Below are 26,858 nucleotides of genomic sequence, written 5' to 3'. Positions count from 1 at the left end.
GAACACTTACTTTACAAACTGCCATTTCTCCCATTTATTGACTTACAAATTAATATATATTAGAGAGACAAAAAAAAATCCTGAAACTTTTTGAACCCTTAATCCTTTCCTAGATGTCTAACATGAGAAAATAATTCTTATATGTGGAAAAAGCTAGTTGGATGCATAAAATGTGCACTGCAGCAATACTGTAGTAAAATATGGAAATAACCTGAATATCAATGACCCAGGACTGTTTAAGTCCACTAGAACAAATACACCCAGTTATAAACCATGATGTTCATAAAACTACTGGCTCTAAAAACTATAATAACAATAATGAAAGTGTTTACTTATAGCACTAAGTGATAAAATTAGTATATGAAATGTTTGTACAATGTGATTACGGCTAGAAAAAAATGCCCTCAAGTTGGGTGTGGTGGTGCACGCCTGTAATCCCAACTGCTCGGGAGGCTGAGGCAGGAGGATTTTGAGTTCAAAGCCAGCCTCAGCAATGGTGAGGCACCAAGCAACTCAGTGAGACCCTATTTTAAAATACAAAATAGGGCTGGGGATGTGGCTCAGTGGTCAAGTGCCTCTGAGTTCAATCCCCAGTACAAAAAAAAAAAAACCAAAACCAACAAACAACAACCAAAAAAAAAAAAAAAAAGCTCTTAAACATGTGCATGGGAAAATAAAATTTACTAAAGTGCTTAGAGTAGTTAGATTAGGAGAGTGGGACTACAGAGTAGGTTTCTCCCATCTAATGCGTGCACACATGTGTATATTTTATTGGCATTACCGTTTATCATTTGGGTCTACTTATTCTGGCTGTACTTAAATGTAAAAGTGATGAACATATCACTTTTGGGAAATGTTATCATCTGTTTTTTCAGTGGGGAAGAAGATGAGGCTTTCTCTTAAGAGAGAAAGCACAGAGGTCCAGAATGTGGTAACAAGGACCTACATAAAGGCCTAGCTTCATTGGATTTTCTGTGAGGTTTTTGGTGAGTACCGGAGAGACTCTCACCAGGAGGGATGAAGCTCATTTATTCCCCAGTGGTTTTTAACTTGAAAATGATTGTTTAATTTTACTCCAGGCACCAGGTGGTAGGTCCTCTGAAGTTTGATGTGGCCATGAAACTTCTCTGAATTTATAATGCATGTTTAATTTCTGAGGCAAATTTCCCTCATTGAAGCACCCAAGTAATGATTTTATGCCATTCGACTAATGAGAGAATGCAATTGATCAATATTTTTTAAAAAGAAAATATTTAGAGGTATGGATTAGTCAGCAAACCTTTTAGTTAAATAGGCATTCATTAAAATAGTTCTAAAATCTCATCTAAATCATGCAAAACAAAAAAACTGCCTATTTAATTTTCTTGCAAGAATAAAGGAAGGAAAGTAAAAAGAAGGAGCTTCTTGTTTGAAGCTGGGGGGAAAAAATCCCCACAACATTATTTCTGTAGTTGACACTGTACCTTAAAGACATGAAAGGCTTCAAACTGAATGTTGGGACTTTTATCTCGAAGGAGGTTCATCATCAACTTCAGGTTCTCTGGCTTGCTGATGTACTTGGTCATAATGGCAAAGTTGTGGCGGTCCAGGATCAGTTCACCGAGCAGCTGTGAGAAAACACAAAGCCAACGTTATCATCCATCTAACAGTCCTCTTATTCAAATACACCTTACTTGCTCTCACTGAAAAACAAAGTATAAATGTTATGGAAATCATGCTCTGCAAGAGACTGAGTTAAGAACTCAGGCTATTTACATCAGTCTGAAGTTCTGTGTCCTGAGCTGAGGTTACATGTGGCTTTAATAGGAAATTTGACATCCTTTTTTAACCATCACAACATTGGTGGGTTTGAATTCTTGGCCTATGTGACCAAAGACCATGCACAGGGAATTTACGATAAGTATTTCACAGGTGCAGGACAAAAACGGGTAACACACCTGCAAGTATTGTCATTAGGTGGCCTTCACCACAGGCAGCAGAGTGTGGTGACAAGATGACTTGAATTTATCTAAGAGTGATAGTTCTAAGGACTAAGCCTACAAGGTTATAGTTTAGGCAGCAGTTAATTGGCCAAGCAATCGAGTGATATAGCTACATTTCTACAGAGTTCAGAAAGTTACAAAGCTTAGGAAAATAAATCCTTTTCCCAGGCATTGGTTCCTCATCATAATGTTCTTATAGTTTCATTTCCAGCCAGTCATTGCTGCAGCTTACCAAGAGATAGCCAGAAATAAATTTATTTTCATCAATTACTTTAATCAGCTTGCTTCCCAATAATGTATTGCTCCTAGGCAGTCCAGCAGTACAGGAAAAACCAAAACTCTACAATTATCCCTCCTTTTCCTGAATAAATGTACTCAAGTACTTTAGCAGAAAGATAGTTTTATGTTAAGCGACTGTTACCCTCCCCTTAACATCTATTATAAAACCTGATATAAAACTAGAAAGATAAGTCATGGACCCTAAATCCATATCAAGCTTTTAAAGTGCAGCAAGTTTTTACAAAAAAGTAAAGCAAAACATCTAATGGTGGAAAGTTAATAGTTTCCAAAATGCAACATTTCCCTGAAACAAAATGGAAATGCCCAAAGTGAAAACAGAAGACCCTCTAGCAAATTGCTGGATGCATTGTTGCTCCATCTCAGAAACTTTTGTTTTCACTATAGTGATAGCATTTCCTAAAGGTGGTCATAGAAATGCTGGATCCAAGGAGAATACATTAAACTCAGGGTTAGTTGTCTATCACAACAGAATTTCAGACCTGTAAACTTATGTGTGTGTGTGTGTGTCTGCCAGTACACAACTACCTTGCTAATGATTCATCATTTGTCTATTTAACAAATAAGAACTACACACCTGAAAGTTATATTTTGTGCACAAAAATAATGTTAAATCTGAAAAAAGAATGACCACTGTTGCATATTAGTTGGTCAGTTATTCTCATGCATTTGGAATAGCGGCTATAGATGGTAATCTTCATTCTTGGTTTCCCCACAGCATCTAAAGCTAAGGACACTTGTGGAAACTTTCTTTGCTCCTGGTTTCAAGGTTACTGCATTCTTCTGGTTTCTTAGCTTAGCAGCTTGTTTCCATGCCGACTCTTCCACTTGCTCCCCCTCCATCTGCACTATGTATGTAGGAAGTTTCCAGAGTGCACACTGGCTCTTGCCTTTTATCTGCCAACAGTTTCAACTGCACCCATGGGTATAACTATAACATGGAGGAAGATGTATCCCGGATCTACATTCTAGCAGCCCCTTACACGGTCCCTCGGGCATCTTGCTGGTCTCTCACACAGTTAACATTGCTAATACCAATTCCCTCTCCTCTCCTTGTTAATGACAATGGGACCTACCAGTCCCCTAGGGCAGAGAGCTAAAGTCCTCCTCAGCTCCTTTCTTTACTCTTTCTCCTTCTCACATCAAATCATGCCTGAGATCTCCGTTTTTTTTTTTTTTTCTTTTTTGCTTTTAAAGGATGTCTTTTGAATACCCTTCATTCCATTTTCCCTGCCAGTTTCCTCATTCAAACCCTCACTACCTCTTTCATCTGGACTTTTCCAACAGCAGGTGCTCTCCCCATCAGTCCCATCACATTAGATCAAAGTAATCTTTCAGAAAGTCAGCTGTGCATAATCGAATGGCATCCACAGCCTGAGGGGATCAGGAGTCATTTCTCCTGCTGCTTTTTCTCAATGCCCTTGCTCAGCTTTCCTCATTCTTCTGCTTCCATGGCTTCTCTCCCCTTGCTCAAAAAAACAAAACAAAACAAAACAAAAAAAAAACAAGACACCCAAAAAAAAAGTTGTTTTTTTTTTTTTTTTTATGGTGGTGAAAGCAAATCCAGAATGCTTTACCACTGAGCTACATCCATACTCTTTTTATTATTATTATTATTTTTCATTTTGAGATGATCTACCTAAGTTGCCCAGGCTGACCTCAAACTTGTGATCTTGCCTCAGCCTCCCAAGTCGTTGAGAATGTAGGCATGAGCCACCACACACTGCATCCCCTGCTCAAGTTCTCTCTAGAAATTTACCTTTACCTCCTGTCTCCCTGTCCAAACCACATCCACTCTCCAGGACTAGCTGAGTCTCCTCCATCACCTTCCTCTCTGCTCCTTATTTGTTTCCCTTTGTACTAACTTTGTCTCTTACTGTTGTGCTATTTGAGAACCTGCCTAGAGTGTTAGAATATTGTATATGATAGACACAATATTAACTATACCAACAATGACAAAATGCAGCATTCCATTATAACACAAAACATTATAAAGCAATACTGTACTAAGTAAGTGGAAAAAAACTCACATTTTATTCATTTAATTTTCATATTTAGCACACGACGTAGCAGTAAAACCATGCAAGTGTAACTTGAGGTTTTTTTTAACTTAATATTTTAATGAAATTGACCAGAGCCAAAAATTCCATCAAGCTTCTTCTGAATTATAATCTTTCTTGCTAGTAATTAAATGCCAGGCCTCTGAAGAAGAAATAAATTCCTAAGCTCTGTCACATGAGGGAAAGGAATTTCTCTGTTAATTACTTCTTATTGACACCAAGACTCTAAGCACCCTAAGACAGTCTAGGAAATTTTAGAATACCATTAACCAAAGGCAGAAGGTGGAAACTACTTTGAAATCAGATAATCGCCTAGTGCTTAAACCAGTTTATTACTTACAAAATTTAGTATAATCTAGCTTCTCTTGTCTCTTACAACTAACTATAGAATGTCTATGTACAAAATCTTACAGATTCCATATATGTCAATATGGTTATGTCAGAACAGAATCTACAGCTCCTGCAGATCTAATTCCCAAAAGGAAAAATCAAGATCGCTCCAGCAGAGCTCTCAGGCAACATTTTTCTGTCAGAGAAAAGCACAAACAATGTTTAATGAGCTCACTGTTTGTGGGTGAAGCCCTTCCACAGTCGTCTACTTTTCTGTTCCCTTGAACAGGGAGATAGAAGACCATTTTAGCAACATCTCTGCCTATAACCTTGCCTTCCAAAAAAGCCAACCTTCATGAAGTAACCATTGTAAGGGTTTCTGCATTCTTACAGAGGCTATATCTACCTATTGTCAGGGATTTTTTGTTTTCCTTTTGTCCCAGCTGGAGTTCAGTTTCACTATGTTGTAAATCCAATGCGTGACAGCTAACTGTAATGGATTTTAGTCGGGAAAAGCAGACAATGTGGTGGGTCTCAAAAGATTAATGAAGAACAGAAAAGATGCCTCAAGAGGTGACCAAGGTAGTTGTCAGTAAGTACAAACCCAAACTGATAGGAGAGAGTTTCAAGAAATTTCAGTACTAGGGGCAAGAGGTCTGCTCCTGATCCCAGCAGGAGAAAGGCAGGAAAGGGGAAGGGGGGTGGCCAGCAGGAGCCAGGTGGTAGGAAGCACATGACAGTGAGGAAGGAGAACTTTTCGCTTGCCCTTGTACCCCTCAGGTGTTTGCCTGTACCAATCACAAGTTCACTGGATTGACAGGTTTCTATTTTTTTAAATGCAAATGCATGTTGGTAGGAACAGGTCTCATACCCCAGTCCCAAATATTTATTTAGAATAAATCAGTTCTTCCATAGACTGAACTGTGGGGATAATGACTAGGAATATTTTCTTGTCCAATTTCATTTGATTTGTTTCACAAATGTCTACAGTTCTGAGCTAGAGGTGGAGCTCAATGGGAGAGCACTTGTCTGGCAAGCATGAGGCTCTGGGTTTGATCCCCAGCACCAGGAAAAAGAGTCCACACTTACCAAGAGTGAGGCTCTGCCACTTCATAAATATGAACAGGGGAAGAGGACAAGGGCTGAAGACAGCCAGAGAAGAGAGGGACGGCAATGGGGACACAGGTCATGAGTGGGAGGGATGATAAGACAGTGGGAAAGAAAAGGCAAGAAGATGGTCCAGAAGGGAGATGATTAGGGAAAAAAAGAATCTGTCAGCTTTGTGACTTTGCCTCAGGTTCCAGAGGCAGGATCACAGCAAAAGTTCTGTTCAAGTTCTCGTAAATCCCGATAACAGTACAAGGATAGATTCTACAGAGTGTGGCCTTCAGTCTTCGTCCTTTCTACGTTGGTCGAGCACCTGACAGACTTCCCCCTTCCTTTAGGAGGGATCTGGAAAACTGATGAGCAATTTCCGGTGTGCTGCTCTTTAGAGAACTGTCACTTCTGCTTAACCTTCCACTTTCCGCCTCCCCTCCAGGACCACTATCTCTTGCAACATGGACAAGCTCTCCTCATTCGACTGTCCTTGTAGGCCCTTCACAAATAAAGAATTCTAAGCCAGGCACGGTGGCACAGGCCTGTCATCCCAGCAGCTCAGGAGGCTGAGGCAGGAAGATCACAAGTTCAAAGCCAGCCTCAGGAACTTAGCAAGGCCCTCAGTAACTCAGTGAGACCCTGCCTCCAAAATAAAATATAAAAATAGGCTGAGGATGTGGTTCAGTGGTTAAGCACCCCTTGGTTCCATCCCAAGTACAAAAAAATACAAAATAAAGGTTTCTGTTCCTTAGATACGCAGCTGTGGCAACAGGATTAGATCCTTCATTCGTCTGCTCTCTCGAGGCAGAGAATGGTGCTGAGCTCACTGCCTCTACCTGGAGGTGGGTTGCTCAGGTCAGCCTCATTACTATAAGCTCCAGCATAGACAGCAGCACACCTGTGGGATTTCTTCTCTAGGTGGATCACCTTGTATGGGGAGACTTAATAAAGAGTGCTGACTGATGGGATGGGGGAGCGGGCAGTGACCTGCCTGATAATGAGGAAAGCTGGAGCAGCAAGGGCACACAAGGAAAGGGCACAGGGGGATTTTTTTTTTTTTTTTGGTACCAGGGATTGAACCCAGGAGCACTCAACCACTGAGCCACATCCCCAGCCCCCTTTTTAAATTTTTTTATTTTGAGATAGGGTATCACTGTGTTGCTTAGAGCCTTGCTAAATTGCTGAGGCTGGCCTTGAACTTGCGATCCTCCTGCCTCAGCCTGGGGAGTCCCTGAATTATAGGCACGTGCCACCCACACCTGATTCAGTCATTTTAATTTTTCACAAATTTAGGCCTTAGCTCAAAAGTCAAGTTACTGGAGAGGCCTTGCTGACACTCCAGCTATTGGAGTGTCATTTTCTTTTTATCTCTTAAAAAGTATCCCCTAGGATGGGATTGTGGTTTCTATTTAAGTTGTCCTAGGTTGGTTTTCCTTTCTTAGCAGAAATATTCCAAATTCTACTTTAACAAGCCCCCTGACTCTGTTTAGTTTTTCTTAATACTTAAAGTCACATGAAAATCTTGCATGTATCTGTCTACTGTCTGTCCTTTCCCAGTAGAATGTGAGGTCCACGCGCTGTTCTCAGCTAACACCACATGTCTAGACTGTATGCAGCCAAATACTGGTTGGCTGACTGAATGTCCTCTCACCTCCCTTATACCCGCTATCCTGAGAGTTCATCCCACAAAGTGATTTATTGGGGGTTGACCTTATTTTCTTTTCTAGCCAACAACATCATTTTAAAAACTCTTTCCAGATTGTTCCAGTGTAATCCTTGCGGATTTTTAGGACAGCAAAGTCTGATGCATTCGATCATGTAGTCTTCTCACATAAGAGTTTGTTGGAGGTGGGTTTTGTTTATTTTTTCAGTGTAGGGATCCAAGCCAGGGCCTTGTGCATGCAAGACAAGTGCTCCACCACCGAGCCAGCTGATTTTTAAAAATATTATTCTTTTAATTCTTAGGGAATGACCATGTTTCATATTTCAGAAACTTTGTTGTAAATGTAATATGAGCACATCATGTTCAGAGGTGGAGGTATTTGAAATGAGATGAACTACAGTGAATACTGGCTGGCTGACTAGAATGTTCAGGGAAGGACCTGGCAATGAAATATGTTTTTTTAAAAAATTATATATATATATATATATATATATATATATATATATATATATAAATATATATATATATATATATATATATATATATATATACATACATACACACACACACACACATATATATAATGTAAACACTATATGTATACACATTTTATATATATATATATATATATATATATATATATATATATTTTACACACATTTTCCTTAGGAAAATATGTTGCAAATCTGGGAGATAAATGCCTTGTCTAAAACTGAAGCCCCATAACATTTCATTTTATAAACTTCACTTCATAGTAAACATGTGTTTTCCCTCTCTAAAAGAAAAGTATTTCTGAGAATTTATCAACTGAATTTTCTGAATTTATGTGTTATGTTTTGGCACTGATACTTTTATTTCTCTCCTCTTTCCTGCAAAATACTTCTATAAGTCTAGTTTATGGCAAGCTGCAAGAGAGACAGAGGATCATCTCTTTCTGCCTATTCTGCTTCAGGATGCACGGACAGAGATCTTCAGGAGCCTCCTGAGTTTTCCTCATGACATTTACTCCTGTCTTCACTCTAAAAGTAGTTTCTTTTCATCTCTGGAAAATATGCCCTAAGAGAGAACTGTGGTTCTTTTAAATTAGGTTTGGTTGTCTTTCTTAGCAGAAATATTCCCAATTCTATTTTAGCATGCACTTATTATTTATATTGTCACTTCCCAAAAGGTATTTGAAGTGGGATCCTTACATAATTTTGCCCCCAAAGTACAGTCATACCATAAAACATACCTCCCAAATTACAAGAAAACAGTGGATACTTTTATTTTTTTGACATTTGTTTGTCCACTAATAGATATCACTTGCTAGTAAGATCAACTTGTAGGGACTAACTTAAAAGAAATTTGATATTACCTTTAAAGATTGTCTCTTAGTCACATAATTCTCAGACTGAAGCAATTTCTCATAGTCTTCAAAAATCTAAGGAAAAGAAAATAAATTTTAGAATGTCACAGCAGCAGTGTGTTCTCCACGTTAGGCTCTCTCTTTTCAGGAGTCAGCAGTGCTTTGTAGTTCTGTGTACTTAGCCAGGGCCCTCACTACGTCCACATTTCATCACCCTTCCCTTCCACTGAGGGAATGACCTCAAGTAACACAGGAGACACACTTTTCTGTTTTATCTTAGTTCTGCAAATCCGAAATTGAGTCAAAGATTGGAAAAATTTGAGTCCTCCCAATAAATAATTTTGATAAAAAAAAAATCTGTTAAAAGTTGCAAGGTAACTAATTTAATAGAAATCTATTGGTAGCTATGGGTCCCCAGCCAGCCTCAGCAACAGCAAGGTGCTAAGCAATTCAGTGAGCGCCTGTCTCTAAATAAAATACAAAATAGGGCTGGGGATGTGGCTCAGTGGTTGAATGCCCCTGAGTTCAATCCGAAGAAGAAGGAGAAGAAGAAGGAGAAGGAGAAGGAGAAGGAGAAGGAGAAGAAGAAGAACAACAACAACAAGAAGATAATTGTGTGTGTGTGTGTGTGTGTTTGGGGGATGGAACCAAGGACCTCAGTCATGGTAGGCAATTGCTCTGCTACTGAGCTATACCCCCAGCTCCTGTGTTTTCTTAATTTAAGATCAAAGCAGGCAGGCAGTGATCATTCCTTGGAGCCCCAGAGTACAACAGGAAGAAATGTAAACAATGAAAAATTCCTGACTCCCTAGCAACCTCAGTTTTCCATAAATCAACCAGGAGTATGGTTGAGTGTGGTTGATGTCACTTGTGAATGATAAATAAGGGTGATGTTCAAAGATCTAGGAGGGAGAAAGAGAAGACAGAGAGAGGTTAAGTCTTAAAAATGATTTGTACTTACAGTGTCATAATTCTGTTCTAAGAAGTCTGCTACCAACACTTTGTGTCTGGTTAGTAAATCCTAGAAAGAAAATAACCAAGTGAAACAAAATTATTAAGGCTAATAAATTCAACAATTGATTAAATTTAAAATCAGTCTTTTCCCTAAGGCTTGATAATTTCATTCGTTTGAAATAAATGTAAAAGTTGCAAAAACTTCTTCATTTATAAAATGCTTTTACTCCTACTTAAGATGTGAAATACCAGTTTGCTTCAGATTAAAAGCAACAAGTAAAATACCTAGTATTAAATACAGTGTTTTAAATTTGTATTTTGTTAGATTTATCATAGAAATAATTTAACTGATAAAACAAATGGCACCTCGCTGTGTACAGCATACTTTTTATGACATAATAAAGTTAATGGTTTTTTTGTGTGTGTATGTAGCCCAGGGGGTTGAACCCACATGTACTTTACCCTGAGCTACATCCCCAGCCCTTTTCACTTTTTGAGGCAGTGTCTCCTAATTTGCTGAGGCTGGCCATGAACTTGGCGATCCTCCCATTTCCGTATCTGAATCACAGGGGTTACAAGTGTGTGCCACAACTTATAACTAATGTCCTTAGTAATAATCTTTTTTTCTTTTTCAAAGACAGTATCTTGGTATGTTGTCCACATGGGCCTTGAACTGACTGAGTTCATGTGATCCTCCCCCGCCTCAGCCTCCAAAAAAAATTTTTTTTAGTTGTTGATGGACCTTTATTTACTTATGTGCAATACTGAAATCGAACCCAGTACCTCACACGTGCTAAGCAAGCGCTCTACCACTGAGCCACAACCTCAGCCCATGGATGTTATTTTTTTAAAAAACAAGTATGTGGATTGGTTTAAAGCCTTCTCTCACAAATTAATGTAACAGGTTTTCAAGTATGTGAACCTTTCATTTTTTTTTTTTTTCAAACCACTTTTAAACAGAGGTGCCTCAGACTCTGGGAAGCATAGGAATGACATTTAACAGTGTCATCTCAGTCTGTGCTGCTCTCAGGTGAATGGCCATCAGGCTGAGTGAAAGTCAAGGAGTCACACAACTGCCCTATCCTATTACAGACATAAACTTGCAGAAAACTGCACAAAAGCAGTCTGTCTCATCTCACACCTAAATTATATCTTTATTGCACCTTCATATTGAAAGAAAAATAAGCCTTGTGGCCCACATCTGTGATCCCAGTGGCTAGGGAAGCTGAGGAAGGATTGTGAGTTCAAAGCCAGCTTCAGCAACTTAGCAAAGTGTGACCCTGTCTCTAAATAAAATATAAATATAAAATATAAATATAAATATATATATAAATATAAATATATATAAATATAAATATAAATAAAATATAAAAAGGGCTGGGATGTGGCTCAGTGTTAAGCCAGTTTATTACTTACTTACATGGTGATTCTTTTTTATATTAAAACAGTAATTACATGAATACAGTAATAACAATTAGCTTCTTACTCTTTTCCTTAATGGTGGCCTAATTTACATTGTCTACCAAAATTTTGCAAAGATTTCCTTTTCTTTCATCTTTTTTGTAATACCTGCTCTAACGGATATGAAGTGATAATTTCATGGTTTAACAATTTTTCAATTCAAAATGGTGAGACCAGCTCTTAGTTTCCTACCACTCATCATTACACAATTTAACCTTTACATGTGTCTGAAAATGTTGGTCCTTTTTTCTCCATTGGACCAGAGCATTTTGTTCTGGAACTAGAGAATGGGGAATCCCTCTACAGGGGTTCCTAGGATAATTTCAGTTATCCTCCCCTCATTTTGTTAGAGTCCTGTGAACAGTATCAGGGATTTTCTGAGCTGACTAGTGGTAGAAGAAGTAATCCTGAAGGGCTGCACAGACGCTGTGGATGGTGTAGCCAGAGGAACTCTCCACTTGTTAAACTCAAGAAGAGGACTGGGTTCCCCCACAGCTGCATCAGATCACTGCTGCTGGAACAGTCATTATGCATAAGTATTATCCCAAAGAAAGAGGAATCAAGGAGTTCCTTTATAACCACAATCTTCAAATTTCAAAGCCAAAAAAAAGAAATAACTTAAAAATCCAGTAACAGGCAAATATAATATGACAGAGTAGAATTCTCCTAGCATTTAGCAGATGTATGCATAAAACTGGAGAATTTAGGGTTGGGGTTGTGGCTCAGTGGTAGAGCGCTTGCTTAGCACGTGTGATGGGTTTGATCCTCATCACCACATAAAAATAAAGATATTTTGTCCAAAAAATATATACATATAAATAAACAAATAAAATAAAATTTAAAAAACTGGAGGATTCATACATATATATGTGTGTATGCTATGTACACATGATACTAGATAAATATAATTCATATAACTGAGCTGGGGGGAAGACCCACAAAAGACTAGCTAGGATCCTGCCCAAGCAGGAAAAAGCAGAACACTGCAAAGGAAGAAAGTCAAACTTTAAAGAATTTAAAAATTTTTTAAAATGTTTGAAACAGTATTCTTTCTTCCCACCTCCAAATAATTCTGGTCTGACAGGGCTAAATTTTGTGTAGTATAACTATTGTGCTAAAAAAATCTGATACTGATTTTTTTGGTGAATCCCACTTGGGAGAACCTTGGGGTGGCATGACAAGAGATAACTGAACTGCAGGGACGTGAGGCTGATGAGCCAGTGGCAGTTGCCATCATTGAGGACTTACAAACCACTGGGATTGTGCCAGGAACTTGACACATGTTAGTTCTAATCTTTCCAACAACTCTGTAAGGCAGGGATTATTTATTCATTTCACAGAGGAGGGAAATGAAACTCAAAGGTTAACTAACTTGCTCAAGGACATACAGCTGATCAAGTGACAGAGCGAGATGGAATTCAAAACACTTCAGTTACATAGGTTCTTAAAGGAAAGGATGATTGTAAGGAATGTTTTTTAGTGAAAGGACTATGTTGTAAACAGTACCATAAGAAAAATATAAATTAACAATGTGAAAACATTAACTATTAAACTGGGCAAGTTATTTTGCAGCAAAATGAAAAAAAGTGAGTCTTAATAGGTTAAAAAAACCAAGACCAAAGCCAAAAGTAAATCCATTCAACCAACCAAGTAAACAAAACCTTTTGAAACCAGCTACTTAAAAAAAAAAAAAATAGTGACATAGTCATTGTCACATTAACCACAGCATTTTGGTAAAGTATAGAAAATTGGTGTTTTTGATATTGGTAGTGTGCTGGAAAACTTTTTATGGTTTAAATTTTCAAGGTTGACTTACGTTCAATGGAAAATAGGCTGAAATATAAACATCTAATTTATATTTGTGATTTAATATTATTGAAAATTAATTTGGGCTGAATATAAGATAGCAAGAAGTTATTATCTAGGCTGGGCATAGTGGTGCATATCTGTAATCTTGTGCCTTGGAAGGCTGAGGCAGGTGGATTGCAAGTTCAAAGCTAACCTCAGCAACTTAGTGAGACCTATCTCAAAAAAAAAAAAAATTATTGTCAAGTATGTTTTGTTCTTTTATTTATTTTTGCTGTGTTGGGGACAGAACCCAGGGCCTTATGCATGTTAGGTAAGCACTCTACCACTGAGCTAACCCCCAGCCCTAAGTACATTTTATCCTATTAAACACTGAAAAATCTTTGGGGATAGTTTAAAAAACAGATATTCAGGGGTTGGGGTGTAGCTCAATGGTAGAGCACTTGCCTAGCATGTGTGAGGCACTGGGTTCTATCCTCAGCACCGCATAAAAATAAATAAATAAAATAATGGTATTGTGTCCATCTATAACTAAAAAAATATTCATCTACTTTTCCTGTCCGTGAGAATTTGTTCTGTTTGTAATTAAGTTTTAGTTACAGTTTTTTAAGAAGGGAACTAACTTGTTTCCATGACAGCAGAGTCATCTGATAAAAAAGGAGGAAAAAATGGAACTACAATATCTATTATTAGAAAACACATCCTTATTTCCTTAGGCACAGGCATTTTGCTAGAAATAAACAGAATCATCCTTTATATTAAATGTCCTTCTTCATATTTGATGGAACTGAGGCCTGCCTCACCGTGTGCTCTGGATTTACCCTTCTAGCAGCTCATCTGCAGCCACAGCACACCGTTTATTATGCTAGGGAGACTGAGCTGCTCGTGGGGTTTCACAGCACTCCCCGATACTCTTTGGCTTTTCCCTTTCTTTTTCTTCCTTCCCTCACTCTTTGCCACTCTTTCCAGTTTTTCCTTACTCTACATCTTCGTCTTCACTCATGCTCCTTTTCTTTAACCTCTTTGGAGGGCTCCAAACATAGCTGCAGACATTTTGGTCATAATTGCCCTCTTGCCTGCCAGGTGACCCTGGCATATATCCCAAACCCTATAGGTTTAAACAAAGTCATTCAGATAACTGAGCATTTGTGCTGGCCACTGATGGCTGGATTGTTTCTTAACTGATGTTTGACATGTTCACAGGTTTTGAGAAAGGCCAGGTACATTCCAGTTGGCTGTGGCCCACTTTTGTCTAGCTTAGCATGTAAACTCCTTCCTCCTGCTTTGGGGAGTGGGGATCTTCCTTTCTTGCTGCCACCCAAGACATACTTCTGTCTGTAGGTCTGTCTTCCTTTCTTTCTTTCTTTCATACTGGAGATTGCACCCAGGTCACTTAACCACTGAGCTATACATCTCCAGCCCTTTTTGCTTTTTATTTTGAGACAGGGTCTCACTAAGTTGCTGAGGCTGGCCTGGAACTTGCAATCCTCCTGCCTCAGCTTCCCAGGCTGCTGGATTACAGGGTGAGCACCACTCCTGGCCTGTTTGTAAGTCTCTAATAAATTGCACTCTGTGCAGTCCTGGATCTGCCTCTTTCTTTGGTCTTCTGGCATCTCCCTCCTTTGGCAACCAGTTCTCATACATGTGAACCGGGTTTTTTGAAATGCTCCTTCTTCCCTTTTATGCTTTCACTCCACAAGGCTTCTTGCACAGGCTCTTCTATCCTCAGCACTCTGCTCAGGCAGAGTCTAAGGGGCGAGCAGGCTGGACAAAGAGACGTGTGGACCTTGAGCAGGCAGACTCTGGCAACTCTTCCTTCAATCCCCATCTGGATGAGGTTGGCTGTGTTTATGGAAGGCTTTGGGGGAACATTGGTACTGTAGCTTCTTTCTTCTGCAGTCTCAGGCAGTTCGCACTGCACACCCATTTGTGGCGACAAAAGTGCTGCAGTTAACTGGGTGCCCCCCTCCTTCTAGGCTGCTGTAACAACCAGCTGTTGATCGCTTAAGCATGTCTTGGAATCTACCCTAATCCACTCACGTGGCCTCCTAATAGTCTCCCTCATCCTCAAATTGTATTCTCCCCACCTGGAGTTCTTATCAGTTCACTCTCCCTCATCTCATTGCATTTCCAGGGATATCTTGGATGTTCCTAAAACTAGGTCCTAGGATGCTGCCAGGCGTGGCTCCCCCTGAACCAGACTCCAAGTTCCCTTACCATTGTTGCAAGCTCACCACAGCTGGCTGGCTCCCTGTGCCTCCCTGCAGTTCACACTCCATCCCTTCCCTCCCCCAGCAACTTCTTCTCCTTAGGTCTCCCTTTCCTTCTGCTCCATTTAAATCTCTGGCGCTTATTGACTTTTTCTGCTTTTGGACACACTCTCCCATTTGTGACCATGTGAGCTAAAACACTTTCCTAACAGATTTAAGATCCTTTCTTAAACAGGATCAGTCAATTCCTGGTCTGCAGATAATGGATAGTTTTCAAGCACTGCAAACCACTGCATTCCCCTTTTTTTAGCTCCAGAAAGCTATTAAAATAAAGAACTATTTGCATCCAGTCATAGTCAGCTTTCAAAATATGTATTAATATTAGAATATGGACAATATCAATATTATTGAAATAATCTATTTAAAATAATATAAAGGAAATAAGTCATACGTGGGATATAATAAATTTTTTAAGTTATATATTTGTATTCTAGAAAAGTAGAAATATACCTTCAAACAATATAAGATGACAAATTCCTGAAATGTGTTTAAAGAAATCAATCTGAATAGATACATTTATATGAGTTTTATCTACTTTATATTTAGCCTGAAAGCCTATTTTTTTAACGATGCCTTCACATTGCTAATATTATTTTTTAAATTTCTCTTCTGAACTGGCCTTCAGAACTAATTTGGTAGACACTGAAGAAAATCAAACTCTAGTTTAATCATCTTAAAGTTTATTTTTATAATTATGATTATTAGCTGGGTGCAGTGGCACATGCCTGTCATCCCAGCAGCTCAGGAGGCTGAGGCAGAAGGATCATAAGTTCAAAGCCAGCCTCAGTAATTTAGCAAGGCCTTAAGCAATTGAGTTATTGTTATTACAAAACAAAACAAAAAGTAGTTCTAGTTGACTGCCTGCTTTATACACTGACCTGGATGTCCAATAGCTTTTTGTTTCCAAAACTCTTTATCCGTTCTCAAAGGGTAAAAATTTTCCACTACAGCAGAAGGAACATGCCATATCCACTGATACCAAAATATATTAAACAGTGACAGGATTATAAGCATAAACAAATAGTTTTCTAAAGTAGAAATCTTGAGGGTAACATCACTCATTGAATGTGTTAAGTTCTGGTGTTTGCTCACAAATTAGCTATACTATTTTCTGATAATGCTTCCTGGACATCTTTTTCCTTTTTTGGTGGGTGGGGGTACAGGGGATTGAACTCAGGGGCACTTGACTACTTAACCATATCCCCAGCCGTATTTTGTATTTTATTTAGAGTCAGGGTCTCACTGAGTTGCTTAGGCCTCACTAAGTTGCTAAAGCTGGCTTTGAACTCCGTATCCTCCTGCCTCAGCCTCCCAAGCTGCTGGTATTACAGGCGTGCACCACCATGCCTGGCTTTGGATATCTTTTTGATGATAAAACACATAGAAACAAAGCAGAATGGTTGCAGGGCTGGAATGTGGGGGAAATGGGGAGTTGTTTAACAGGTATGGAGACGAGTTCTAATTTTGTGAGATGAAAATATTCTGGAGAGTAGATGCTCAGCAATACGCATATACTGCACCCCTACTAAACTATACAATACAATATGGTTAAAATGATAAATTTTATGTATATTATACCATAATTATATTTTTTTAAATTAAAAAATTATCCTAGATGAAATATATTTCCCTCATAATGACAAAGTAGATAATAGATGATAAAATATAGGTGATTATAATCATGCTGTCAAAATACAAATATATATAAAACCAGTCATGTTTTCAAAATGCTAATATAATTTATTAATACTTTACCCTACGGAAATTTAAAAATTACACTGATAAAATAATATGATGTCCTTCCTATTCTGAGATGTAATTCTCCATCTCCTTTCCCATCCAATATCTCTCCCTGGAAGTAGCTTCTGTTGTTGTCTCCTACGAGGTGTTCTGTGCATATGCACCCCAAGATGCTAGACAGAGTACTACATGTTCCTTTTATTACTTAACTGTACATGTTAGAGTTCATTCCATATGAGCTTGTGACACTCTGGCCTCTAGACTGTATTTTATTTATTGACGCCTCTTGTGATCCACGTTATATACCGTCTGTTGACTACAATTAGGTCTAAAGAACAAAACTTTTTGCTTTTTAAAATTAAATTGACTCAACTGGACATGGTGGCTCACCCTGTCATTCCAACTATTCAGGAGGCTAAGGCACAAGGATCACAAGTTTGAGGCCAACCTTTGAGGCCAACCTCAGCAACTTAGCAAGACCCTGTCTCAAAATAAATAAATAAATAAATAAATAAATAAAAATTTTAAAAAAGAAAGGGCTGGGGTATAGCTCAGTGGCATAGCACTTCTTCTGGGTTCCATCCCAATATCTCAAAAAAAAAAAAAAAAATCTCTTCTTCAGAGACCAACTGATTTTGAATAACCTAGCAGATTCTGGAAAAACCCAATTACCTTAAAAGTAGCAAAGGCATCTGAAGCAATATCAAATGTTGACAACTCTACATACTTGAAGAAATCTCTGAATTGGTTAGAAAAGAGGATGATTTTGGCAAGTGGTTCATGTCGAATACATTCTCTCAGCATAATCCCACAACGTAAGGCAATCTGTGGAGCTTCATACCTAAAGCACAATGAAGAGAGAAACGGAGAACTCTGTTACCCCATTAACAAAATAATATCAATGATGTTCAACAGACCATTTCATACTGCTGCCCATGGGAACACTGATGCCATTTGTCACAGTTCATTCAAACAGGATTCATTCATTACCCATGGACTATCTGTTATGTGCCTGGCACTATTCTAGACACTGGGGATATGTTAGTAAACAGGGCAAGGTCACTGCCATGATAACCTTCATATTTTAGTGAGAATGTGTATGGAGGGACGAGATAGAACATAACCAATGTAAAGATAATTTCATATATACATAAGAAACGGAAGATGATAAATAAGGCAATATTATAGAGTGCTGTGAAAACAGAAGATGGTAAATAAAGCAATACTATAGAGTGAGACTACTTAAATTGTGAGTGATTTCTTAAGTTTTACTTCAGATTGAAGTGAAGGGTCAAGGTGGTCCAGACAATTCTGTAAAGTCTCCAAGGCAAGAACAAGATTGGTGAGTTAGAGAAGAAATATGGCCAGAGTGGTGGAATGGAGGTAATAATAGTAGTGAGCAGTATTATGCGAGGCAAGAGAGGAGAGAAGGGCAAGGTCAGAGCCTAGCATGGTTTGTAAACTAAGGTATAATTTGGGTTTAAGTGTGATGACTTTACATGTGATTTGGTTTTAAGCCTTTGGAGAGTTTAAAGCAAGAAATGAACACAGCCTAACCTAAGCTTTAAAAAGATGGCTCTGGATAGGTGTGGTGGCACACACCTGTAATCCCAGCAGCTTGGGAGGCTGAGGCAGGAGGATTCAAAGCCAGCCTTAGCAATTTAGTTAGACCCTATCTCTAAATAAAACAAAAAGGGCTATAATGTGGCTCAGTGATTAAGTGCCTCTGGGTTCAATCCCTGGTACAAAGAAAAAAAAAAAAAAGAAAAAAAAAATGGCTCCAGGGCTGAGGGTGTAGCTCAGTGGTCAAATACCTGCCTAGTAAGCATGAGGTATCCTGGGTTTAAGGCCAGCACTGAGGGAGGGGTGGAGGGAAACGCTGCCCTGACTGCTGGTGGAGATGTATTGTAAAGCAGCAGGAGTGGCCTAGGTAGCTGGAGAGCAAGCTGGCAGACGGGTGCAGGAGCATAAACCCAACAGTGGTGATAGTGGCGTGGCTGGGGCAGCAGCAGCAGAACTCAAGGCTGTGGCAGAGGCTGGATCCTGTTTGGAGGAAGAGCCAACAGGACTTGCTGATGCCGGAGGTGGGACTGGATGGGAAATAAATGACTAGAGGAACACGGACTAGTGAAGAAATTGCTGCTGACAGCGTTAACTTTGAGATGGCTGACATCTGAGAAACAATGTCTCCTCAGCAGGAGACTATACCCATCTGGAGTTCAGGAAAAAGGCAAGGGAGATTTTTATGTAAATGTGATCTGGGAGCGCAAGTGACCAGTAAAGAGCTGTGGGTTCATTGGCTCAATAAAGTCATGAAGTGGAATTGTGGCTCACAGCAAAACTCCACTAGAAACAGTATCTACTGTAGGAAAGAGCTGAGGACTGGCACACCAGATCTGTTCCATTTCTAATTAACAGCGGTCTCTCAAATGTCAAATGCAGCATCTAAATAAATCTAGGTTTGAGTTACATTCCAGAATGTGATAAGATTTCAAGAAAATGAACAATACTTAGCCCAAATAAGATAAGCCCTGTGCTGAAATGATACAGTTGACAATTGTGTGGTAAATACAGGAAGAGTAGGACAAAGATGTAGTTGTAAAACATTAGGAAGTGAGTAGAACACAGTATAAAAAAAGAATAGTCTGACCAAGTTTGGAATAGATTGTATCATTTCCCACTTCAATGAACTAAATACTAGTTCTATTGTGTTTTGTACAAAGCCCATTGAAAAAAGCAACTTAAAATGACGATTCCTAAAAAAGTGTTTTCCTATAATGTTTTTTGAAAATAAGATAAAAATGACATTTACAAAGGACTGTGTGTGTGATCTTTCAAGTTTACTATGTATTCTGAAAGTTAGGAAAAATAAAAATATAAAAAATTTTAAGCAAAAATGACATTTGAATGGATGAGAAAGAGTAAATATTTGAAAACTAAAACTAACCCCACCTTATATAAAACCTGAAGATAATTCACCAGTCACCCACTACTAGCAATAACGTTTTGTTGACCAATAAAGAACAATCTATTGAACAATGTATTTATAAGATCATAGTATTTGCATGAAATTCAGATTCAAGAATAAACCTCATTTCCATAATTTAGAAAATAGGCTACTATATAATCAAATTTACAAAAACAGTAAAGTAGCAAATTAGGACATCAGTGTGATATTTACTCATTTTTATCCTAATTATAAAGTTGAATGATATTCCTAAATATTGAATACTCCCTGAATAACTCACAGTAATATTAAATGTTGATATACTCAGATAGATCTGGTTCTTTGTAGAACATAAGGAAGGCCAATTTATAATGTTAGCAATTTTTCTCATCATAAAAATTTGAAAATCGGCCTAGTGGTACACATTAAATAGTTGTAAGATGGGATAGCATTAAAGATGTTGTAATGAGAGGGTATATTTTTTTAAATATCAAGGAGAAAAACACTGTCAATTATTGATAGAATATTTAAGAGACTATAGAATAAAGGCTCTTGGGCCTAGAGAACGAGCATTAGGGACAATTAAAATCAGACTTCTTAGTAAGATATTTGTGGACTTTGATAATTTGGCCTAAACCTGGCTTCTCACTTCACTTCCCATTACATTCCCCATTTCCCTTGAGTGGAATGCCCTTTCTAGTTTCCCCACTAAGATGCTCATCTTTCAAGATTGAATTCAGACTCCTTTTGGAAGTTTTTTGTAAGCGCCCACCATTCAGGATTGTCCTCTCTCCCCTTCACATTCCCACAATAGCTTGTCTGTAATTTCACTTTAACACTTTTATCATCCTGAATTAGGTCACATTTCAGTAAGTTGTTATAAATCGGTTTTCTTCACCTCATTGCTGGTGATGTGTTTTACTTACTCCATTACTCACCCACCCTGCCTCCACTTCCCCATTTGGTGTCTATGTCTCGTTTACTGTTATGTTCTTCCTGCATACCGCATCTCCAAAGAGTTCCTAGCATAATTTTTTATACAAAGTAGGTACATAATGAATTTAATGAACCTTAAACTCTGACTGAATGTCCTAATGAGAGTCAAACTCTGGCTTAGACAAAAGCTGTCTGATCTCTAGCCAACATCTCTCATTTCTGAATTCAGTTTCCAAACTGAGATCATCTATAAAAAGTTTCCACCCCAACTTCTGAGTATAATTAGTTCTCTTTTTCCTTTCATTTAGTGAAGTTTATTGGAACCATCTGTGATGCAATGATGATTTATTCTTGAGAACCAAGAGAACATTTTAAAAAATATTCCTGGGGCAGAACACTTATCAATTCATCCCAGTAGTATGTTCCCAACACCAAAAATGTCAGTCTGTAAGATGACAACTTCGTAAAGTTAGGAATACATTGGGACATTGAGGGAAATCCCTGACTTCCTCAATATCCTTTAAGGAAACTATAATTCACACTTATCATTTCAACCTGACTATCCTCTAGGATACTTATTTTTCATAGGTTATTGTTCACTATTCAAAGAAGTGCTCTATAAATTAAGCCAATCATTAAGTTTCAAATCCCACTAACATTAATATCCTTAGTCTTAGAATCAGTATTTATCTCACCTAATCTATTCTAGTTATGGATAAGCTTTCTGATGGCAAGGACCACAACTAATCATTCTGTCCCCCACCCCGCGCAATGACCAAAAGGATGGCAGGTCACCAATGAAGGTTAATATTATGAGTACTGAATCATATCTTCCCTCCTCACTTACAATTTATAATATAGTCTGGACTATAATTAACTGTGTCAGTTCAGAGAAAGCACATTACTATATATGCACATTCATTCAAATGAGAATAGCATATTGGAAGATCCCCTTGAAACTTCATGAAAGTCAAAATATAAAAGCAATTGTTTCAACTAGCAGTGAGCTATGGTAATCATTACACAGAAAATGGCTAGAAGAAAGAACTTATACAAGAACATCTCAACAAAGATTATACTATGTAAGTGGAAAATGACTTTTATTATTAAAGGGAGCAAACAATGCCAGACTGTATTTAGAAAGCTTTCATAAAATGCCATTCACTTAACCCTCAGCCTGCTTCATACTCAAGAAGGTTTTGCTTCTAATCTAGAAACACTTGCTTACTTTAAAAATGTGTTAATTTTGGTCACTAAAAAGGTGTAGAATCAATGATAATTTAGGGTCAGTGAGCACCCCTAAAATCCAGATTGTAGTCTCCAAGAATCAGTCCTCACCTAAAACAAGCAGGGTCCTTGGTAGAAATTCCAGGTAGAAATATACACTCTGGACCTGGTATTTCTTTTTGCACCAGAAAATGAAGCTCTCATAAACTATTTTGGTGTTCTCAAAAGACATCAACCAGAAGGGGCCACAAATGGTCAACTGAGCATTAAAAAGAAAAATGTGTGAAATTAAACGAGACAATATGGAGAGCATCATTACATCTTTTAGTTAATAAGATATCAGAGGGGTGGTGTGTTTGTGTGAGAAAGAGAGAGAAAGAGAGAGGGTATAAAACTCATTGGACACCAAAGGAAGTTCCTAAATATCTAAATTGATAATTAAAATAAAGGAATTGGGCATTAATTCTACCTCTCTGGTGTGAATTGTTTGAGAGTATATAATAATTGCAGTAGATGAAAAAAGTTATACTCTATAAAACTACTCTAGCCAATAAATCAGCAAATCATGTGCAAGGGATGATTTGTTTTTTTAAAAAATTTTGTCTCCTAATGAAATGTTTGAATCAGCCAGTGTTCATCAATGGATAGTAAAAGGATTAAAGGTACAGATGACAGGAAACTTTATAATGGAGGCCAAACTGGTGGAATCCCTTGATCCTAGACTTTCAGCCTCTAAAATTCTGAGTAAAGAACTTTTTTTTTTATTCTAACAACAACAACAACAACAAAATACTGTATAATGGATTAATGGATTTGACTGTCATCATCTGAGCTCATTGCTCAATTTGAGCATTACTAAAAGTATGTCTCCTGATGGGATGAAATATGAACTAGACAGACCCACCTTCAAAATATTGCCAAAATAAAAATTGAATTTGAATTTAACCAAGCCTTTAAATAGAAACTCCAGTCTAGAAATAGAGTGTATAATGGACCAAGTTAAATGACACTATAAGAAGGCAATGTGACTACTTCACAATGGAGGAAATAATATAGGCTAACAGTATTTTCAACAAATCAGTGTACAAATGTGTGGGTAGGGGTTGTTCTAAATGAAAGAGACTTAAGATTTTTTAAATTTTTTTGACATAAGTAAAATTATAACCAAATACAATGACTGGACTTGATTAGGATACTTGTTTGAATATTTGAACAAATCAACTATGAAAAGGTTTTCTTGTTTGTTTGTTTGTTTTACAGTTGAGGAAATTTGAGTACAGACTAAGTATTGGTTGTTATAGAATTATTGCTATAACAACTTCATGATTATGTAAAAATTATATTTTTATTTTTGAGATGTTTATTTAAGTGTTTAGGGATTTGCTTTAAAATACACTAGCCTCCTCCAAAAAATAAATATGGGGCTGGTGTGCATTGGGGAGATAGATAAAACAAACAGCAAAATATTGATAGTAGTGAAGGGTGACTGATTGGGGGTATGTGAGTTTCTTATACTTACTACTTTTACATATGGATGAATTTTTTAAATTTTTAGTTGTAGTTTGACACAATACCTTTATTTTATTAATTTATTTTTATGCGATGCTGAGGATTGAACCCAGTAAGTGCTTCACACATGTTAGGCAAGTGCTCTACCACTGAAGCCACAACCCCAGCTCTGGATGAAAATTTTTATGATGAACTTTTAAATGGATTAAGAAATATTTATAATTTTAATGTTGGACTTATGGAACATCTTTCCCTGGCCAAAATTTTTATGGATCACTGAGAGAAGTTTGTTGATCTCATCCTCAAGTTCTCTCAGTATCCTGGAGTGTCATCTGCCTCAGCCAGGAGACAAATTGAGAATGAAAAAGTCCTTTGTGAATGTCCTTTTCATAAAACTTGAGTTCCAGATGCCTTACATCATATAATCCAGATGATTCTCCTTGATAGACAGATATCCATTTCTTTCTGCTTTACTTTTTTTTTTTTTTATGGTTAGAGTTAGATTTAGTTTCAGTATAATGTAACTATTACACCCCTAAATAACATTATTGTTTGATGTATAAATGTACCAATCAAATTATGTCCTAAATTTTCAAGGAACTTCCCAAGAAGTAATTTAGTAAAAATTCTAGCCTTTAACAAAGGGCTAAATCTGTAGCATTCCAAACAAAACTAGGAAATGGTAACAGGTAAAACTGATCGTAGTGCAGCCATTCAGTTAGGGCTTCTCATTGTCTGCTCTGTCCTCAGGAGCATCCATAGTGCCCTCTCCTTTACATCTGAATGGTCCTCAAATCTTAGGGATATATTAATGGTAAAGAGCATGGGACTTAAAAGCAGATCTGAATTGAAAACATGGCTCTGTCACTTATTAGCTATATAACCTTGAGAAATATTTTTTTGAGTTTTAATTTTCTCATTTGTAAAATGGCAAGAATAATACCTAGACCTCATAGAATTACTGGAGTGATCAATACCTGGCACAGAGCAAGCACTCATTAAGTGTTAACTACAAAACAGGATGAGAAGGAATGGGTTAAAAGTTCAGGATAAAAACAGAAGAATAATCTTTTTGTGTGTGTGTTGCTGGGGATTGAACCCAGGGCCTTGTGCATGTGAGGCAAGCACTCTACCAACTGAGCTATATCCCTAGCCCAGAAAAGTTGTTTTAATAGAGAAAGAAAACCAGAGGTATAGTCCCTAAATTGTTACTAATGGTTTCATTGGGAGAGATTATGAAATGCATGTCTTTTTTTATATTAAATATTTCTGAACTGTTTAAATTTTAAATAATAAACATGTATTACTTTTGAATCAGAAAAAAAAAGAAATGCATTGATATATCACTCTCTTCACTCCCATGACCATCACTTTTCTTGGACTTTTCCAAGCTGGAATTGCAGCCCCCAATCTGCTCAGCCATTTTTCCCATTGCTACTACAGCTCACTAAACCTAGTCCCTGGGTGACTCCACGTGTCCTACAGAATGACATTCAAACTCCTTGAGTAGGGCAGGGAAAGCTTTTCCTAATCTGGTTTCAGCCTTTCTAGCTTTGCATTCTGACTCATCTAGCCTCCAGCCACACTAGAATTCTTGTCTGTCATTCTCTAAACACATAAATTCTCTTATAAATGTCATTCTCTTATAAATTTTTACCTTCCTCCAGGCTGAAACAGCAGTGAACAAAGTGATCTTAGAAAGCACATGCTAAATTAGAGGGCAGAATCCCTTGCTGACCTGAGCTTCTACCCGGTATCATCATGGGAGTCTTGTGATCAAGGCACTCCATTTTGGGGCCCATTTGTTATGGAAGTTTAGCATACTGTAACTAATGGACACAATTAATAGATACAAGCATATTTCCCTTTCTAAAAAGGAGAGACATGATTCTCCAGTAAAAATATTTCTTTATATCAAAACCTAAAGTAATTGGTATACTCTGTATGCTCAATAATGAATAATAACCACACAGTCATATTAATCAAATTGAAAACGTGATAAAGTATATTGGGAGGATAAAGGGAAGAAAATGGAGTAATGGCAACAAAAAAACTAATAGTTTTTTAAATTTGATAATTCAAATTAGAAGACTTATTTGTAACACAGAGGTAAGTGTATGATAAAAAATAATTAAAAAGATGAGAGTCATTGTCTTAGGAAATAGGATTAAAGGATGGAGAAGGAAGAGGCAAAAAACTGCCTTTGTTGAAATATCTGATATTTAAACCATGTGTTATGTATTGCTTGGATACAACAGAATGTTTACAAAAGTACAAAGGAGGAATGAAACACAGGTAAGATGGAACATGTATGGAATAGCAGAACTGAGAACAGGAATACTATAAAATAAAAAGAGCCATGCTGGTTTGAAATGGTATAGAATAAAAAAGAAGGGTAGGGAAAGAAGAAGATAGTCTGTTGTCCCTGAACACTGCTGCATCCAGATGTCTAGTCTTTAGAAGTTAGAGTAGCCTCAAATATTTGTAAATGAGTAGACCTTATGATCAGGAATTCTGTTTTCTAGCTTGCCTTCAATTTTTTGGCTCCCTTCAAGGCTATATATATATATATATACACACACACACACACAGAATAATATTTTGTCCTCATGTAGAAGCATATCACCTTGGCAAACACTAGCTATTGAAATAATTCTTTCAGCTATTATTTGAGTTCTCAGAACCGGAATGTACATGTGTATGTAATGAGGGGACTCAGCATCATGTGAGCAGTAATAGGGCAGGCTGGGAAGCACAAATAGTTTTGTAAGATAAAAGAAAGGGAGAGGGGCTGGGGATGTGGCTCAAGTGGTAGCACGCTCGCCTGGCATGCGTGCGGCCTGGGTTTGATCCTCAGCACCACATACAAAGATGTCGTGTCTGCCAAAAACTAAAATGTAAATAAAATATTTAAAAAAAAAGAAAGGGAGAAAAGAGAAGCAGTAAATGAAACTATGTTAGAAATATAAAGGTGCAAAAGTTTTGCTATAGCCCAAGTAATCTTTCTTTTTTAAATATTTTTTTAGTTGTAGATGGACACAATACCTTTATTTTGTTTATTTTTTTATGTGGTGTTGGGGATCGAACCCAGTGCCTCACATATGCTAGGCAAGTGCTCTAACCACTGAGCCACAACCCCAGCCCCAGCCCAAGTAATCTTAAGAGACAGATTATGAAGGGTTACCTCAAGCATGGTAAATACCTATCTTGCAATTCCAAAGGGAACCAACCAT

The 26,858-nt window shown here is 37.6% G+C and overlaps 1 protein-coding gene across 10 annotated transcripts in view; it reads right to left on the bottom strand.

The window, feature by feature from the left end:
* Cab39l (calcium binding protein 39 like) overlaps positions 1–26,858 on the bottom strand; it is a 130,708-nt gene that overhangs the window by 16,163 nt on the left and 87,687 nt on the right. For all 10 annotated transcript variants that reach the window (XM_058582564.1, XM_058582565.1, XM_058582563.1 and 7 more), the window contains 4 exons: positions 17,679–17,847; positions 9,737–9,796; positions 8,785–8,850; positions 1,464–1,607 (listed from right to left, as the gene is read on the bottom strand). In XM_058582564.1, the coding sequence (XP_058438547.1) occupies positions 1,464–1,607; positions 8,785–8,850; positions 9,737–9,796; positions 17,679–17,847 (439 nt within the window). The remainder of the gene's footprint in view (positions 1–1,463; positions 1,608–8,784; positions 8,851–9,736; positions 9,797–17,678; positions 17,848–26,858) is intronic.

The sequence above is a fragment of the Marmota monax genome, unplaced genomic scaffold (genome assembly GCF_021218885.2).
Source record: "Marmota monax isolate L192 unplaced genomic scaffold, Marmota_monax_Labrador192_F-V1.1 WCK01_AAM20220418_F8-fsc00011, whole genome shotgun sequence".
Lineage (NCBI taxonomy): Eukaryota > Metazoa > Chordata > Mammalia > Rodentia > Sciuridae > Marmota > Marmota monax.
Note: the sequence above shows the minus strand (reverse complement) of the source record. Positions and strands in the feature narration are given on the sequence as shown.